Source organism: Mauremys mutica, chromosome 12 (assembly GCF_020497125.1).
Source record: "Mauremys mutica isolate MM-2020 ecotype Southern chromosome 12, ASM2049712v1, whole genome shotgun sequence".
In the NCBI taxonomy this organism is placed as follows: domain Eukaryota; kingdom Metazoa; phylum Chordata; order Testudines; family Geoemydidae; genus Mauremys; species Mauremys mutica.
In genome coordinates this window covers 56,683,604-56,701,392 of record NC_059083.1, presented here as the reverse complement: position 1 = coordinate 56,701,392, position 17,789 = coordinate 56,683,604, and the positions used below count along the sequence as shown (strand labels likewise).

Here is a 17,789-nt window from a genome sequence, read left to right as displayed (position 1 = left end):
GACATATGCTTTGCCAGTGGGTTTCACAGCTGTTTGCTGACATTAGAGGGATGTAGAGACTCAAGTCTTCTGGCTTCAGTTTCAGGATTTGGAGGAGAGTGGATCCCTCTGCTCCCTTTCTGTTTCTAGCCATCTCTCCCAACTCGGCTCCTGCTACCCTTCCCTCAGCTTTTATCCATCCCAATTCTACCCCCATCTGTTGCTATCCACCTCACCCCTGGCTCCTGTCCCTCTTCCTTCTTTCCTCCTATCCACCCTATCACCCTTCCCCCACCTACCATATTCCACTCCCCCATTCCTCGCTTCTCTGCATTCCAGTCAGGCTGATTCCTCTTCCTCCTCCATCTCTTTGTGGTGTGGGGAGAAGGGCAGGTTTTCTAATCCTGTAATCATTCTTGTGGATCTTCTCTGACCCATCTCCAATTTATCACCATCCTTCTTGAATTGTGGGCACCAGAACTGGAGACAATATTCCAGTAGTGGTTACACCAGTGCTAAATACAGAGGTAAAATAACCTCTCTGCTCCTACTTGAGATTTTCCTGTTTATACATCCCAGGATCACATTAGCCCTTTTGGAAACAGAGGCACATTGGAAGCTCTTGTTCATCTGACTATCCATCATGATCCCCAAAGCTATTTCAGAGTCATTGCTTCCCAAGATAGAGTCCACCATCCTGTAAGTATGGCCTACATTCTTTGTTCCTAGATCTACCTTTAGCCATATTAAAATGCATATTGTTTGCTTGATCCCAGTTTACCAATCAATCCAGATCACCCTAAATCAGTGGCCTGCCCTCTTCATTATTTACCACTCTCACAATTTTTGTGTAATCTACAAACTTTATCAGAGATGATTTTATATTTTCTTCCAGGTCATTGGTAAAAATGTTGAATAGCATAGGACGAAGAACTGATCCCTGAAGGGCTTAGTGGAAACACACTCGCTTGATGGTGACTCACCATTTACAATTACATTTGGAGACCTATCAGTTAGCCAGTGTTTAATCCATTTAATCTGTGCCACGTTAATTTTATATCAGTCTCGTTTTTAATCAAAATGTGCAGTAGCAAGTCAAACACCTTACAGAAGTGTAAGTATGTTACATTAACACTATTACCTTTACCAACCAACTTTTAATCTTATCCAAAAAAAGTTAATATTAATTTGACAGGATCTATTTTCCATAACTCCATGTTGATTTGCATTATTTACATTTGTGACATTCTATACCTTGTGGGAATGTCCTGGAACCCCCATATTTCTCATTTTTATATAATCATGATCTTACATAAAAAGCATGCCTTGTAAGGTATCAGGGGAAAGGTTATGATGTGATGAAAGTCATTTCTCTATCCATATGTGTGTATCATTAATGCATATGAAGTTATGAGAATTGCATTGTATGGTGGCCACTAAAATATGCTGTAAGTTGGGGAATCAGCCAGATATTAGCTCCCCAGAGGTAACAGCAAGGAAAGTAACCAACACCTGGGTGAGGTGTCAATCAACCCATCAACAACCATTGTCCAGCAAGGGAGCTACAATGCAATGATTCACCTGCATGAGGCCACACCAGGGAAATTGCTCAACCTTGCCTGGGGACTGAGCAATGCACCCAGACATGCCTGGACTTGTGTTTTCCAAGCACATGGACTGAGGGTATAGAACAGACACAGTGGCCACATGCTTGGCTTTTTCTCCTTGATCCACCTACGCTGCAAGCAACAAGGACACTCTGAAGACTCCAACTGAAGGGACTGGCCCAGATTTCAAGGGTGAAATCTGTATACTATGAACTGCAATATCCAGTGGGGAGAGAAAAACTGCTTAGTCTAGTTGTTGCCCAGTCTAATAGGGTTGAGACTTTAGACTGCGTGCTTATATTTGATTTCTTTTGGTAACTAACTCTGACTTTTTACCCTATCACTTAATATCACTTAAAATCTATCTTTTATAGTCAATACATTTGTTTAACTGTTGATCTTTACCGGTGAGTTTGTATGAAGTGTGTGGCAAATCTGTTCAGGTTTTGCAAAGGCTGGTGTATATCCACTTTCCATTGATGAAGTGGTGAACCAATTAATAAATCTGCCCATCTTGAGCAGTGCAAGACAGTATATTCCTGAGGTTCAGTGCTGGGAGCTGGGGGGATTTGGCTCTGGTACCTTTCTCTGTGAGATTCATGAGTGACTGGGAGCATTCATGCAACCTAGCTGGGTGTGGGGTCTCCCCATGCGGTTGGGCTGAGTGATAACAGCACCTGAAGGGGTTTGCTGAAGGGTATCACTAGCAAGGCATTGCGAGAGACAGCCCAGTCTGGAGAGAGTTCAGGGAGGCACAGTAGTCCCACAGTCACAGGCTGCACTCCAGGGAACCCGTCACAACATTATTTTCCTTTAATTCTTTATTAATAAAGTTCAATATCCACTGCTCCATTATCTTGCCTGAGATCGCTATCAGGCCTATAATTACCTAGATCATCTCATTTACCCATTTTCAAAATTGGTACTACACTAGCTAACTTTCAGTCTTCTGAAAGTTCCCCAGTGCTCCAAGACTTACTGAAAATCAGCATTAATCAGCATTAATGATCCAGTGTGCTCCTCAGCCAGATCTTTTAAAACTCTTGAAGCAAGTTCTCTTGCTCTGCTGATTTAAAAATGTTTAACTCTAGTAGCTTCTGTTTTACATCTTCCTGATAGTCACGCTGCTCTCAGTTTTGATGCCCAGTGCTAAAGTGGTCACCAGCAGCTGGGAGGAACAATCACAGGGAAAGTCATGCTTAGCTCCTGCAGCCCTTGGCTGGAGCATGCTCAGTCACTCTGAGGGGATGGCACCTGCACAGTGTGGTCACATGTAGCAGCCAGTACAGATAGAAGCATGGTCCGTGCAGATTGAATCTTCAAAAAATTTAGCTGCTAACCTCTAACAAACCACTATTGAGCATATGAAAACTGAGATTTTTCAGAGTCTTATAACTTGGACAAATGTGGATTTTTTTCAGAGGAATTGTAAAGGGCACATCCATGACACTAGGGACTCAGTCTGCCAAATATCAAGTCCCTGCTCTAAAGTATGGACACATTAAGGCTTCTCAGTGAAGAAGCTGTCAGGATTTTTTTAACATGAACAAACAGATTTTCCCCTAATCTCATTTTCAGAAAAGGCTGACCTGTTTTTGCTGAAACTTTCAACATGAAAAAAAACCAAAAAACTAACTAAACCTTCAGCCAGATACAGACATCTGACATGGGAAATTTCAGCTCAAACTGTTAAAGTCTGGCAAAGTTATAGGCATTTGAAAACAGGTTCTTCTAATGGGAAGTGTTGGGCAACCTTAGCTGTTGGTGGTGTGACCAGCTCCACATATTATTGTGAAGATGCTGGTCATGACTCCATAATTCAGTTTGAGATAAGTTTTGTACTTAAAGCAGAAATTCAACCTTTTATTGTGCATGAAGAACACAGTGTATTCTTCTGAAATTTGTAGCATTTACTCTGTGAATACAGATTGATTTGTCTGAGCATTTACAAATACACTGTTAATTAGTTTATAAATTAGAATTAATTTGAAAACAGGAGATTTAATAAATTTTGCATCCTGTGTCACACTTTGTTTGGATAGTTTTTGCTGGCTTCCGTGCTTATTCAAATAGGACCTGGCTGGAATTGGAATCTTGCTGAGGAAGGAGAATATCTCCACTGCAGGGGAGGCATCCATTGGAGCACATGAATTGGGAATTATGGACATCTACTATGACCCACTTATTCCCCCTACTCTCCCATATTCCCAATTTTTGCCCCTTCACTCCCTCATCCCTGTTCACCCTTCTTTTCCCCTTCATATTCCTGTTTATTTCCATAATCTTCCCACTGATGGATGTTTCCCCCTCCCCTTTCTCTGGTGTCTGATGATAAAGAGCATGGGGTGGGGGGGCAGGGGGACAGTGAGGATTTGGAGGGGAAGAGGTTGGGGAAGGGGGCAGAGTGAAAGCTGGGTGTATATGGCAGAAGGGGCTGTTTTAGGGAAACCGGCACCATGCAAAGTGGGAGCCTGGGTGTGCAGTTGCAGCACACGGATGTGTCTGCACTCTAGGGGCTTTCACCTCAGCAGCAGTAACAAGTGAGCATGGAGGACGCATAGGGTAAGAGGTCAGAGGCAAGGTTTTATGTTGTTGTGTGAGTTGGATGAAAGGGCACTATTACTGGGAGCAGGGATAGCTTTATCCCTACCTCTCCTTATGCCACCAGCACAACAACCTCATTGATGTACTCCAGCACAGAGCCAGTGACACTGGGTAGCAACGATTCATTGGAATGAATCAGAGGGGTAGCTGTGTTAGTCTGGATTTGTAAAAAGCAACAAAGAGTCCTGTTGTACCTTCTAGACTAACAGATGTATTGGAGCATAAGCTTTTGTGGGTGAACACCCACTTTGACAGACATGTGTCATGCCTATCTCATAGAGCTGGAAGGGACCCTGAAAGGTCATTGTATCCAGCCCCCTGCTTTCAGTACTGATTTTGGCCTAGATCCCTAAGTAGCCCCTCAAGGATTGAGCTCATAACCCTGGGTTTAGCAGGCCAATGCTCAAACCACAGAGCTATCCCTCCCCCATGAAAGCTCATGCTCCAATACGTCTGTTACTCTATAAAGTGCCACAGGACTCTGTTGCTTTTGATTGGAATGAATGAGCCTCTATCCAAGCCCTAGAGCTTCACTGAGGTATGGCAGCCCTGAGGCTCACTTCTTATCTCCATATTCTGGCAGGTGTGCTGTGCTTCCCCTTCTCTGAACTCTAGTTAGTTGAGAAGAGGGCAGAGAGCCGGGGCCCCAGTCACGGGAGGTATGTCAAGAACAGAACTAGAAAGGGGGAATCTCCAGCTGTGTTGCAGCTCTGTGTGTTGGGGTGAATGTGTTCTAACCCTCCAGCCTGGTATCTGGTGGAAAAGGTGACTTCTCACCTGCCCTAGAACTTCAGTGAATGTGGGGGTGCAAACACTACTATGTAATCATGTAGTTAATGACTGCAGATAATGACTAGACTGGGCAAGGCCTCTGTGTAGCCAACCAGCACCATTCTTTGAGGAAATGGTCTTTGAGGAAATCCAAGTTGCAGCTGTGGTGCAGATCAAACAATGATACACATTGTCGAGTAGTGCCCGCTAACCAAATTCAGCAATTGGCTCTGAGAGCTCCACATCACCAGTAAAAATGCTATTGCTTAGCTCAGCAAATATGCAAATGCTAAATCAATAAATGTAGTTAAAGACTGCAGGCATAATGCATATGCAAAAGTGGCTGAGTTAAGGCTGCACAGGAGTTCCAGGTTAGAATCCACACTCAGGAACTTGAACTCAGGCCTATTCAATCCCAGGTGAGATGCTCTCAAGTCTCTCTTGTTGAAATTGCTCCATTTTGTATAACATATTGTGTGTAAAATAATGAATAATCATTGGGCCAGAGAGATATCCTGTCTCCTCCAGTTGTAGCTATTTCTCCCCCTGCCAGCAAGAGTCTGTGTCTCTGTGAGTGACTGAGTCCCCCCAGAAAAGAAGTGCCAGAATGCACTATCACACGGTGCAGTACCAGAAGTACCAGAATGCCAATAAATAAATAGAAATGCTGGAATGGTGTTCTGGAGCATTCCAGCATGACTTGAGCCCTGGTCTCTGCCCAGATCTCAGGCCTTCTAGTTCAAGCTCTTAGGCTGTCTACTACCCAACCCACTGACCTCAGCCACATGTTATCTCTGACCTGCTACTTCTGCTCCCATGCAGACTCTGGTCCTTCCCATTCCTGTGTGCTGAAGCCTATGGCGTCCCTGCTAGCTTGACATTGCACTCAGTGGGAGGAGAGATAATACACGGCTCTATATCAGGCTTTATATAGAAGTTTAAGATGATATTATGATGATACATGACTAGGGAAATGCTGACTAGATGAAATTACTATATGGTGGGTGCAGATCTGGTTGCCAAACTGTACTCAGAGTAATTATCAGTTGTTTTCTGTCAAATTGGAAGGATGCATCTAGTGGGGTGTGATGCTGTATGAAATCTGGGGGATACTTGAGGATATTATGAATATTGATATTTTAAAATTGCAATGAGTTGTGCCAGATATGCCATGTAAAATATCTGCAAAAATGTTTGGGTTATAGATATGTATGTATGTCTGTATTACAAAACTTGTGCTATACTTCTGGGTGACATCCCCCAGACAGTTTGGCATCAGCACTGTCTAGCCTGCTTGATGACCCATTAAGGACCATCAGCTATACAACTTCCCCATTGAGAGAGGCAAGGGATACACCTTATGACTCCACAAGGCATGCAGGGGCATGCCTATAGACAGAACTCTAAGGCTTTAAGCCATGTGATAGGCAGCTTGTGTTTGGGACAAAAGAAGCATGAGCCACATGGCAAAAAGACTATAAAAGGCAGCTGCATCTTCTCCATTTTATCTTCAATTCTGCTTCTTAACTGTGGAGGAACTTTGCTACAAACGAAGCTCTGAACAAAGGACTGAATGACCCATCCAAGCTGTAGATGTGTTCCAGAGGGACTTTCAAGCCAGCAAACTCACCAATATTGCTAGGAACCTGATATATGGACTTTGAAGACTTTGTATGTATGTGACTGTTTTACCATTTAACATCTCTCTTCTTCAGGGGTCCCCAATGTGGTGCCTGGGAGGGCATCTAAATGCACGCGCGTATTGGCCAGCGGTCAAGCATCCGCCAAAATGCTGCTGAAATTTGGTGGCGTTTCGGCGGCGACGCCTCTGGGTGACGCTGCTTGCCGCCGACAAGCAGCATCACCCAGAGGCGTCGCCACTGAAATGCTGCTGAATGCTCGACCGCCACCACGGTCCTTCATCTGGCTCCTGCCAGACCACTGCTCTTCTTGTTCTTTTTTCTTTATAATAAATCTTTAGTTTTAGACCCTGAAGGATTGGCTGACAGTGTAGTATTTTGGGTAAGATCCAAACCTATAGTGACCTGGTGACGTGGCTGGCCCCTTGGGGTCAGAAGAACATTTTGTATAGTGAGCAGAGTTTTTTAACAACTTCTCACTGTACTGGACCTAGAAACAAGAAGGGCAGCTGAATTCCCCTAAAGACTAAGAAAAGTCCTCAAGACTTAGAAAACCAGCCTGGCACCATTCTCAGTGAGACAGCTATTAAGTTAGAGCTGGCCAGGTCGGAGGTAGCAAAGGTGCAGAAGGAACAAGAATTCCAGATGTGAGCAGCCAAAGAGGAGCGGGAGGCAGAAAAGCAAAAGCAGGAGACAGAAGAAACAGCCCTAGAAGCATCCCACCAAAGAGCACCAGAGCTAGAAGACAAAAAGCATGAAGCCTAAGAAGCAGAAGGCCAAGAAAAAGAGCTGGACTTTCAAAAATGAATCCTTCAACCCAGGGATCACACAGCTGGGAGAAGCTGTTTCTGTGTTACAGAGAGACAGATTGCAATGAGGAATATTTAACCTCTGTTGAAAGAATATGCATGGTACGTAAGATCCCTGATGAGCAAAGAATGACTACCCTATTGTGAGGAATCAAGGTCTGCAGCAAAGTCAGCCTCTGGGCAACCTAACGAGTGCAGCTAGGCTGTAGTAGGCTGTCCAACTGGCTACACCACATGCTTGGTTGGAACAGTCAGCAGACTGGCTCTTTAGCCCAGCAGCTCAGTGGCTGCTCAAAGCATTTGCCAATGGCTGAAATAGCTCCTGTGCCTGCTTGTTCCAAGTCCTGCTTCATCCTTGTTCCGGCGTTGGATCCAGCCATGCTCCTGTCTTGAATCCAGCCCTCACTCCAGGTAGCCCAGTTCTGATCCTTGTCTCTGATTCCTGACTTTGGACTTCAGCTTTGTCCCTGGTCTCTGACTCTGGTTCTGGCCCTGGACTTTGATTCTGTCTCCTAACTCTGGCTCTGACCCTTGATTTGGCATTTGATCTCTGACACCAATTCTGACCCTGGGATCTGATTCCTGGCTTCCAACTGCTGTTCTAATGACTAGGACTGGCACCTGCTTTGACCACTAGACACAACTGCCTCCATCCCGGTTACTGACAGTTTGAACAACCCAACTGTGACAGAATGTACCCCTGTATCCACATCCGATATACTATTGTAATAATCTTTATACAAAATATTTCTTGTGAGGTATCATTTGAAAACTCATAGTTTTCTGGTCATTATTGTCCTGATAAAATGTGTGGGGCAACATTGTAAATTAAGTTACAAGATTCCGCTGTATGGTGTTATTAACTTGTGTTCCAAACTGAGATAGGCAAACAGGTCTGTCTGATTTCAGAGTGGTAGCCTTGTTAGTCTGTATCAGCAAAAAGAACGAGGAGTACTTGTGGCACCTTAGAGACTAAAAAAATGTATTTGAGCATAAGCTCTCATGGGCTAAAACCCACTTCATCGGATGCATAGAGTGGAAGATATAGTAGGAAAATATATCTACACAGAGAACATGAAAAAATGGGTGTTGCCATACCAACTGTAACAAGGGTAATTAATTAAGGTGAGCTATTAGGTCAGCAGAAGAAAAAAACTTTTGTAGTGATAATCAGGATGGCCCATTTCCAACCATTGACAAGAAGGTGTGAGTAACAGTATGGGGGGGAAGAAGCATGGGAAAACAATTTTACTTTGTGTAATGACCCATCCACTCCCAGCCTTTATTCAAGCCTAATTTAATGGTGTCTAGTTTGCAAATTAATTCCAATTCTGCAGTTTCTCATTGGAGTCTGTTTTTGAAGGTTTTTTTGTTGGAGTATTGTGACTGAGATCTGTAACTGAGTGACCAGTGAGGCTGAAGTGTTCTCCGACTGTTTTTTGAATGTTATAATTCTTGACGTCTGATTTGTGTCCATTTATTCTTTTGCATAGAGACTGTCCAGTTTGGCCAGTGTACATGGCAGAAGGGCATTGCTGGCACATGATGGCATATATCGCATTGGTAGATGTAAGGTGAAAGAGCCTCTGATGGTGTGGCTGATGTGATTAGGTCCTATGATGGTGTCCCCTGAATAGATAGGTGGACAGAGCAGGCATCGGGCTTTGTTGCAAGGACAGGTTACTGGGTTAGTTTTTTTGTTGTGTGGTTGCTGGTGAGTATTTGCTTCAGGTTGGGGGGCTGTCTGTAAGCAAGGACTAGTCTGTCTCCCAAGATCTGTGAGAGTGAGAGATCGTCCTTCAGGATAAGTTATAGATCCTTGATGATGCGCTGGAGAGGTTTTAGTTGGGGGCAAAGTGAGTTTTAGCCCATGAAAGCTTATGCTCAAATAAATTTGTTAGTCTCTAAGGTGCCACAAGTACTCCTCATTCTTTAGGTCTGTCTGAGACAAAGGAATGGGTGCTCTGCTTAATCTGCACTTAAACAGTAAACAGAGTCATCAAGCATGGAGGGAAACAAAAGAAGCTCCAACAGGCAAGGAAAAGTAGCAGGGAACATTGTTCCCTACAGACTCTTTGTCTTCTGAATCTCCGCTGGAAATGTTTTTCCAAAAGGAGAACTGACACTGTAAAAAGGAGGGGAAAACATCCCATGACATCCTCCTTCTCTCCCTGCCCATCATTTTTACAGCACCAGAAGAGAAAAAGGAAGCATTTATTGAACTGGAGAATGGGTCTTGACCTCAAAAGTTTGGTCAATGAGACAGATGAAAGCATATGGTGAGAAACTTTACTTGAATCTGATATATTTTGTTAGGCAGGCACCAGTAGCATTTTAACTTTATTTTCTCATAAACTTTTCAGCACATCCTAATAAGCACAGCTGGCTAGTAATAGGCTGTCTAATTTGCCACACTGTGTGATTGGTTGGAAGGAAAGGTCATCAGACTGGCTCTTAAGTGCAGCAGTAATTAAGTGTCTGGTCAAAGCATTTGCCTATAGTTGTGATAACTCCTGCACTTGCTTGTTCCAGCCCTAACCCTGCCTTGCCTCACTCCAGGCAACCTAGTTCTGATCTTTGGCTCTGACCCTTGGGTCTGGTGTCTGCCCTCTGATTTTGGGTCTGACCCTGCGCTCCAATTCCTGGCTACGAACACCTGCTCTAGCCACTAGGCATGACCACCCATGTCCCAAACACTGACACCTACTCTCCAAATTGACTGGTAAAACCTTACAAGTATTTAATGATATGGACATTAGTGAGTCTATGAAATATGTCCAATTCAAGGAGTATGCATCAAAAAGGTTTCAAACTACTCCAGAGGCATATCGCTTCAAATTCAGAAACCTCAAAAAAGTTGATAAATTAGCTCATGGGGAATATGTGCATAAAATGGTGGATTATTTAAGAAAATAGATAAAAAGTAAGGAGGCAGAATCTCATGACAAGTTAGTAGATCTAATTGCTCAGGAGCAGTTCTTTGAGGTCATAGAATAGAATCATAGAACCATAGGGTTAGAAGAGACTGCAGAGGTCATCTGGTCTAACCCCCCTGCCGTGATGCAGGATTTGTTGTGTCTAAATCATCCAAGACAGATGGCTATCCAGCCTCTTTTTGGAAACCTCCAGTGAAGGAGCTTCCATGACCTCCCTAGGCATCTGTTCCATTGTCCTACTGTTCTTAAAGTTAGGAAGTTTTTCCTGAGCTTTCACCTATAACTGCTGTGCTGTAGTTTGAACCAATTGCCTCTTGTCCTGCCCTTTGTGGCAAGAGAGAACAACTTTTTTTCCATCTTTTTTATGGCAGCTTTTCAATTATTTGAAGACGGCTATCATGTCCCCCCATGATGGGGTGTACAAATCCCACACTAAGCAACAAAGGGTTAAGGGATTATTTGGGGATCAGCCAGCTCCACCCTACCACACCTGCAGCAAATGCTCCATCTGATGGAGGAATTAAAAAGCAGGGAATTAGCTCATTTGGGTGACAGAGTAGGAGGTGAGCAGGCCTGTAGCCCACAGCTCCAGCAGACCAGAGGGAAGCCTAAGACTCTGCCATAGCTGCCTAAAGGGACCCTCCCTGAGGGAAGGGAGGATCCACCCTGGAGACAACCAGAGAGGGAGGTATCCTATGGACCTCGGACATTGGTGACCCCCTCTTACTTATTGTGGTTTGGGTTTTCCCAACAGGGAAAAGCCTTGGACTAAGCTGACGCTGGGGGGGAGGGGTGGACAGAGGAAAGGCCCAGGGAGGACAGCCTTAAGCAGCCTTAGTTACCAGACTACTAGTAGCTCAAAGGGCCCTGAGTCAGAGCCTGGTGGAGTGGGAAGGTTTGGACTCCCTTCCCCACAACCCACTTGGCAATCAGGAGTTGCAGCTGTGACCACTAGGCCATACTCCCCAAGTGAGGACCATTTATCTTCTCTTTTCCAAACTAAACATATCCAATTCCTTCCATGTTTGCTCATATGGCTTGCATTCCATCCCTTTGATCATCTTTGTCATTCATCTCTGGATCCTTTCAAGTTTCTCTACCTCCTTTCTATACATTGGTGACCAAAACTGGACACAGTACTCCAGCTGAGGTCTAACCAGCACAGAGTAAAGTAGTACTATCACCTCCCTCGACTTTCATGCTATGCCTCTGTTTATACAACTCAATATTGTATTTTCTTTTTTCTTTTCTTTTTTTTGCAGCATTGCATTGTTGACTCATTGTCTTCTCTGAGGAAGTGAGAGCTGCTGTATTGGCAAAAACTCCAGAATCAGTGGAAGCAGTTGCAGAAGTAGCTGGCTTGTACATACAAGTGAGACTATTCAGGGAGCATAAGTCCTAAAGGGAAGGGCAAAAACCCGAGAGCAGTAAATCCACACCACCCCAGTACCTGTCTCCTCCCAATTACTGGATCCAACCCCAGAGAAAGGCCCAAGAAACTGTTATTTATATGAGTCCCTTGATCACATGAAAAGGCAGTGCCCTAAGTAAGGGGATCCAAATTCACTCACTGATCTGTGCAGGTTAATGCAGCTACGTTTAGGCAGAGACTTCAGTGGTGGCAGAAAGAGTTCTGGGTAGCTTTATCAGGCGAGACAGACAAGGAATTTATTAAAAAGGCCCAGGTACACAGTAAACTGTGCCCAGGGTGGTGAGACACTGGTACTCAGATTTCCCTGGTCAGGAGTATGATATGGTTCCCAGGGGAGGAGGTAAAACCACTAGCTTCAGGATCATCTAAACCAGGGTGCTTCTGGCCTGCATCAAACCAGAGTGGGGAGGTCTAAGCGGTACTTTTCAAGTGGGAGCTTTTAATATACCTGCTGATGTGTTGGTTGGAAATGACATAATATCATTGCCTAAAGCTGTTAACATTGTGACCTGTAGCTAAAGAGAATATGTCCCTGAGTTTACAGAGGTAATCTCTGACAAGGGAAAGGTAGATGATGGAGGAGGAGAAGCTTCTGCCCCCTTATTAGCAGAAAATAGCAATGTGCCTTAAAAGAAAGGGGAGGAATCTTCCCCCACCTGTAACATCTCTCCAGGCAAGCCAGAGCTGAACAGTTTGCTGCAGAGAAAAATGCAGTCCCCTCTCTAGATAGCATAAGGGAAATTGTTCACAGTAAGGCCCCAGATACAGTGAACAGGGGAAGGTTCTTTATAGAAGAGGGTAGGCTGTGCCAGAAGGAAATTCTGGGGAACCCTGCAAACAATTTTGATTGTGCCCTCAAAACATTGTGTGGAGTTAATTTCATTAGTCTAAGAGTGTGCTTTTGCACATCATTTGGGAACAGAGGACATATGAAATGTTAAAGAAAAAATTGTATTGGCCCAATATTCAAAATCAGATAAAGGAATACTGCTGGACTTCTGACTCATGTCAGAAGCAGAGAAAAGCCTGTATGGCACTGCAAGACTCCCTTGAACCTCCTGTCAACAATCAAAGAAGAATTTTGGGGATGGCCATGGATATTATAGGACTGTTAACCCATCCAACCCAAGGGGTAAAGAAATATTTATTAGTCATGGTGGATTTTCCCACCAGGTACCCAGAGGCACTGCCCTGTATAATGTAGAGGCCAAAGCAATGGCTATGTCACTGTTCTCTCCATTTAACAGAGTAGGTTTCCCAAGAGATTTTGTCATATCATGGGTCAAATTTCATATCCCATCCATTTAGTGAGTTATGGAAGCCATTAAAATCCACCCCATATCATCCAGTGATGAACAGTTCAATGGGACTCTAAAATCTATGTTAAAAATGTATGTCAACAGAAAGGAGAGTGACAGATGTAATGTTACCCTTACTTGTTATTACCTATTTGCTTATTGGGTGGAGCCTCAAGATGCCACAGGTTTTGCCCCATTTGACCTCGTGTATGGTAGAAAAATCAGAGGGCCACTAGATCTCATCAGAGACTCCTGGGAAGGTGGCACTGAGGCAAAGGGGGAACCAGTGGCTGCAAATGTTAGGGAAGATTTAAAGACTATGATGGGAATGCTCACAAAAACGAAGTAGCTCTGAAAGAATGGTGTGGCCACAGTACTTGGGACTGATCATTTGATGTGGGAGATTTGGGGCTGTTGTTACTCCTTTTAAAAATGTACAAAATGCAAAACTCACGGGAGGCTCCTTTTGAGGACATGGAAAAGGTTAATGATGCTACCTACGATATACAAAGGGCCTACTGCAAGGTTATTCCACAGATTGTGAATGTAAACAGATTTTAACTAGAAATGTATCTAAGTGCTGTGCGTTAAGTGGAGTGGTTATCCTGAGTTAAAACTAATAAGCTGGTGTGTACTATTTCTTTGGGGATAGCAAAGCTGAGACTTCTGAGTCTTCAGTGGATGAGGGGATGGGCAGTCCAGAAGGACACTTTGATGACTCAGGGATTGATGTGTGCCTATTGCTAATCTATAGAGAGAAAGCAAGGCCTGTGGAGGTCTGGAAGGTAATGCTCGTGTATTGTTGTCATCACTGGAGGCTTTTAGGAACAAATTAGAGATACACCTGTCAGGGATGGTCTAGATTTACTTGGCCATTCCTTCTAGCCTAACCAAAAGAAGGCGGAGGGGGGATATGATTGCTCTTTATAAATATATCAGAGGGATTAATATTAGGGAGGGAGAGGAAATATTTAAGATTACCGGTAGTACCAATGTGAACACAAGAACAAATGGATATAAACTGGACACTAGGAAATTTAGACTTGAAATTAGATGAAGGTTTCTAACCATTAGAGGAGTGAAGTTCTGGAACAGCCTTCCAAGGGGAGTAGTGGGGACAAAAGACATATCTGGCTTCAAGACTTAGCTTGATAAGTTTATGGAGGGGATGGTATGATGGGATAGCCTAATTTTTGCAATTAATTTGGCAATTGATCTTTGATTATCAGCAGGTAAGTATGCCCAATGGTGATGAGATGGGATGTTAGATGGGGTGGGATCTGAGTTACTACAGAGAATTCTTTCCTGGGTGCTGGCTGGTGAGTCTTGCCCACGTGCTCAGGGTTTAACTAATCACCATATTTGGGGTCGGGAAGGAATTTTCCTCCAGGGCAGATTGGCAGAGGCCCTGGAGGTTTTTCGCCTTCCTCTGCAGCATGGGGCACGGGTCACCTGCTGGAGGATTCTCTGCACCTTGAGGTCTTCAAACTACATTTGAGGACTTCAATAACTCAGACATAGGCTAAGGGTTTGCTACAGGAGTGGATGGGTGAGATTCTGTGGCCTGCATTGTGCAGGAGGTCAGACTAGATGATCATAATGGTCCCTTCTGACCTTAAAGTCTATGAGTCTATGAGCACAAGGAAATGGAGTAGATGATCTCTCTAGTTTCTTTCCAGCCCTACATTTCTATGATTCTATGAGCCCAGGTCTAGGGGACAGGTCCATGGAGCAGCTGGAGTGTTGTGTTGCCTGTGAGCCTGCACTGCACATAAGGATTGGCTACAGTCCAAAAGGAAGGAGGTGCCTTTTTTGTGACTAAGGTGCAGAACGGGGTGTCTGTACCAAAGTGGGATGCTCTACTGAAATCAATTTGCCAGCACTGCCCTAACATCTTGCTTCTGCAAAGTTAGTGATGAATTCATAGAAAGAAAAACCCTTACACCAAATAAACAATGAAAGAAAAAACAACTGATTTCACTGACTCTTCAAGTGCACGTGTCCTGTTGGACATTAGTGTTTGTAGTACATGTCCCCTCCTCCATTTCAGTGTTTATTACTCTCACTCCATTTTGTAGATTCTTTGGGGCAGGGACTGTGTCTTTACATCAAGTGACCACTGCACTTTGGTTCTCATTATCATCTGAGCCAGAATATAATTTCTTGGAAAGATAAAAATAGACAATCACATCTGTATAATATATAAACAAAAGATAAAATAATCCTTACTGTAATGGAAAATAATATTGGCCCTCGGATGATCCACCAGATTCCCATATGGTTATTTATGTCCCAGCACCTAGGATTAATTTAAAGTATAATTATATTAGATTCATAGAAACAATTTAATTTAGATTTTAAAAAATCACATTAAAATGTTAAAGGGTATTTGACAAGATTTATTTTTTTTATATGCTATTCCTTAGAAACAATAGACTGAAACCAAAAGATCATAAGAACATAAGAACGGCCATACTGGATCAGACCAAAGGTCCATCTACCCCAATATCCTGACTTCTGACAGTGGCCAGTGCCAGGTGCCCCAGAGGGAATGAAGAGAACAGGCAATCAAGTGATCCATCCTCTGTCGCCTATTCCCAGCTCAGGCTAGGGACACTATTCCCACCCATCCTGGCTAATAGCCATTGATGGACCTATCCTCCATGAATTTATCTAGCTCTTTTTTGAACCATGTTACAGTCCTGGCCTTCACAACATCCTCTGGCAAAGATTTCCACAGGTTGATTGTGCGTTGTATGGAAAAAATACTTTTGTTTGTTTTAAACCTGCTGCCTATTCGTTTTATTTGGTGACTCCTAGTTCTTGTGTTATGAGAAGGAGTAAATAACACTTCCTTATTTACTTTCTCCACACCAGTCATGATTTTATAGACCTCTATCATATCCCCCCTTAGTTGTCTTTTTTCCAAGCTGAAAAGTCCCACTCTTATTAATCTCTCCTCATTTGCCAGATGTTCCATGCTCTTAATCATTTTTATTGCCCTTTTCTGAAACCTTTCCAATTCTAATATGTCTTTTTTGAGATGAGGTGACCACATCTGCATGCAGTATTCAAGATGTGGGCGTACCATGTATTTATATAGAGGCAATATGATATTTTCTCTCTTATTATCTATCCCTTTCTTAATGATTCCCAACATTCTGTTCACTTTTTTGACTGCCGCTGCACATTGAGTGGATGTTTTCAGAGAACTATTCACAATGACTCCAAGATCTTTCTTGAGTGATAATAGCTAATTTAGACCCCATCATTTAATATGTATAGTTGGGATTATGTTTTCCAATATGCATTACTTTGCATTTATCAACACTGAATTTCATCTGCCATTTTGTTGCCCAGTCACCCAGTTTTGAGAGATCCTTTTGTAGCTCTTCATAGTCTGCCTGGGACTTAACTATCTTGAGTAGTTTTGTATCATCTGCAAATTTTGCCATCTCACTGTTTACTCCATTCCAGATCAGTTATGAATACGTTGAATAGGACTGGGCCCAGTACAGACCCCTCGGGAACAGCACTATTTACCTCTCTCCATTCTGAAAACTGACCATTATTCCTGCCCTTTGTTTCCTATCCTTTAACTAGTTCGCAATCCATGAGAGGACCTTCCCTTGTTGGGTTGAATTTTTGTCAGCCTTCAGTGTGAGGAAAGATCTGGAATAAAAGCCTTTTCCTCCCTACTGGAACTTCCTCGATATCCCTTTTCTTCAGAAGAGAACCCACTTCCTCCATGATCAATGTCACAGGAGAGGGGATCACTGAAGGATTATGGGAAGGGGGTTTGTAGGCAACACAGACTAGAACTGAATACTGCAACCATTCTCAATATCATCAGCTCCCTTTCCAAGTCGGTGGTTATTCCACAACATGTCACCAGGAAACAGAACAACCAGATGGTCTCCAAAGGGCAGGGAATTCGAAGGGGAAGAGAGGGAAGCAAAATGAAAGACTAGTGCTGTCAGGTCACTCCATCAAACCTGAGGTCTACCACTGATGACAATGGCTGACTTCCTGAGAATCTATATCTCTGATGACCTCCCTTGTTATTTTGTTGCTTATTACACTCTAGATGAGACTGAGATTGAAACTTCTAGTAATAAAAATAATCCAGGGCAGCTAAGGAATAAGGGATACTGGCACTGGTACCTGAAGGATGGAGGAAAGTTGGATCTCTCCTTTTGTGCACAGGAACATGGCAAAAGTCATAAGGACTGTATGGATCTTTTTTTCCCTCAGTCTTTTCAGGACTTTTTGGTATTGGCAGTGAATATCACATCCCCATCAAAGGGAAGATTTTTGGCCTTTGATTGTGCCTCCAAGAAGAGAGCCCATGAACTGATGCCCATTGACACAACTCTCACTGCTCTGTCATGAGTCAGAAAGATCATTGATCCACCCTGCTGATTGCCTTGGTCACAGATCCTTCCTGATCTCATCTACAGGTCTGGAATGGGAAACTTTCAGATCCCTTGTTTATTTCAGAGCCACTGAAACTATGGGTTTGGAATAGCTGTGAGGAAAAAATATGGGCAACCCCGGTGGGGTACCTGATATAAAGTTTATCAAAAGTCCTTGACTAGTTCAATAGTCTCTCATTAACTGAGAGAAATATTTGCCCTCACTAGATTGCAGGAAGTGTATTGAATGGCATGTCATAGACGCATCGACTTTAAGGCCAGAAGGGACTATCAGTCA

At 43.5% G+C, this 17,789-nt stretch overlaps 1 protein-coding gene across 1 annotated transcript in view; it reads right to left on the bottom strand.

The window, feature by feature from the left end:
• The window catches only part of GLP2R (glucagon like peptide 2 receptor), a 138,688-nt gene that overhangs the window by 31,014 nt on the left and 89,885 nt on the right, over positions 1–17,789 (bottom strand). Inside the window, exon 9 of the mRNA XM_044981830.1 lies at positions 15,306–15,375. Coding sequence (XP_044837765.1) covers positions 15,306–15,375 — 70 coding nt within the window. The remainder of the gene's footprint in view (positions 1–15,305; positions 15,376–17,789) is intronic.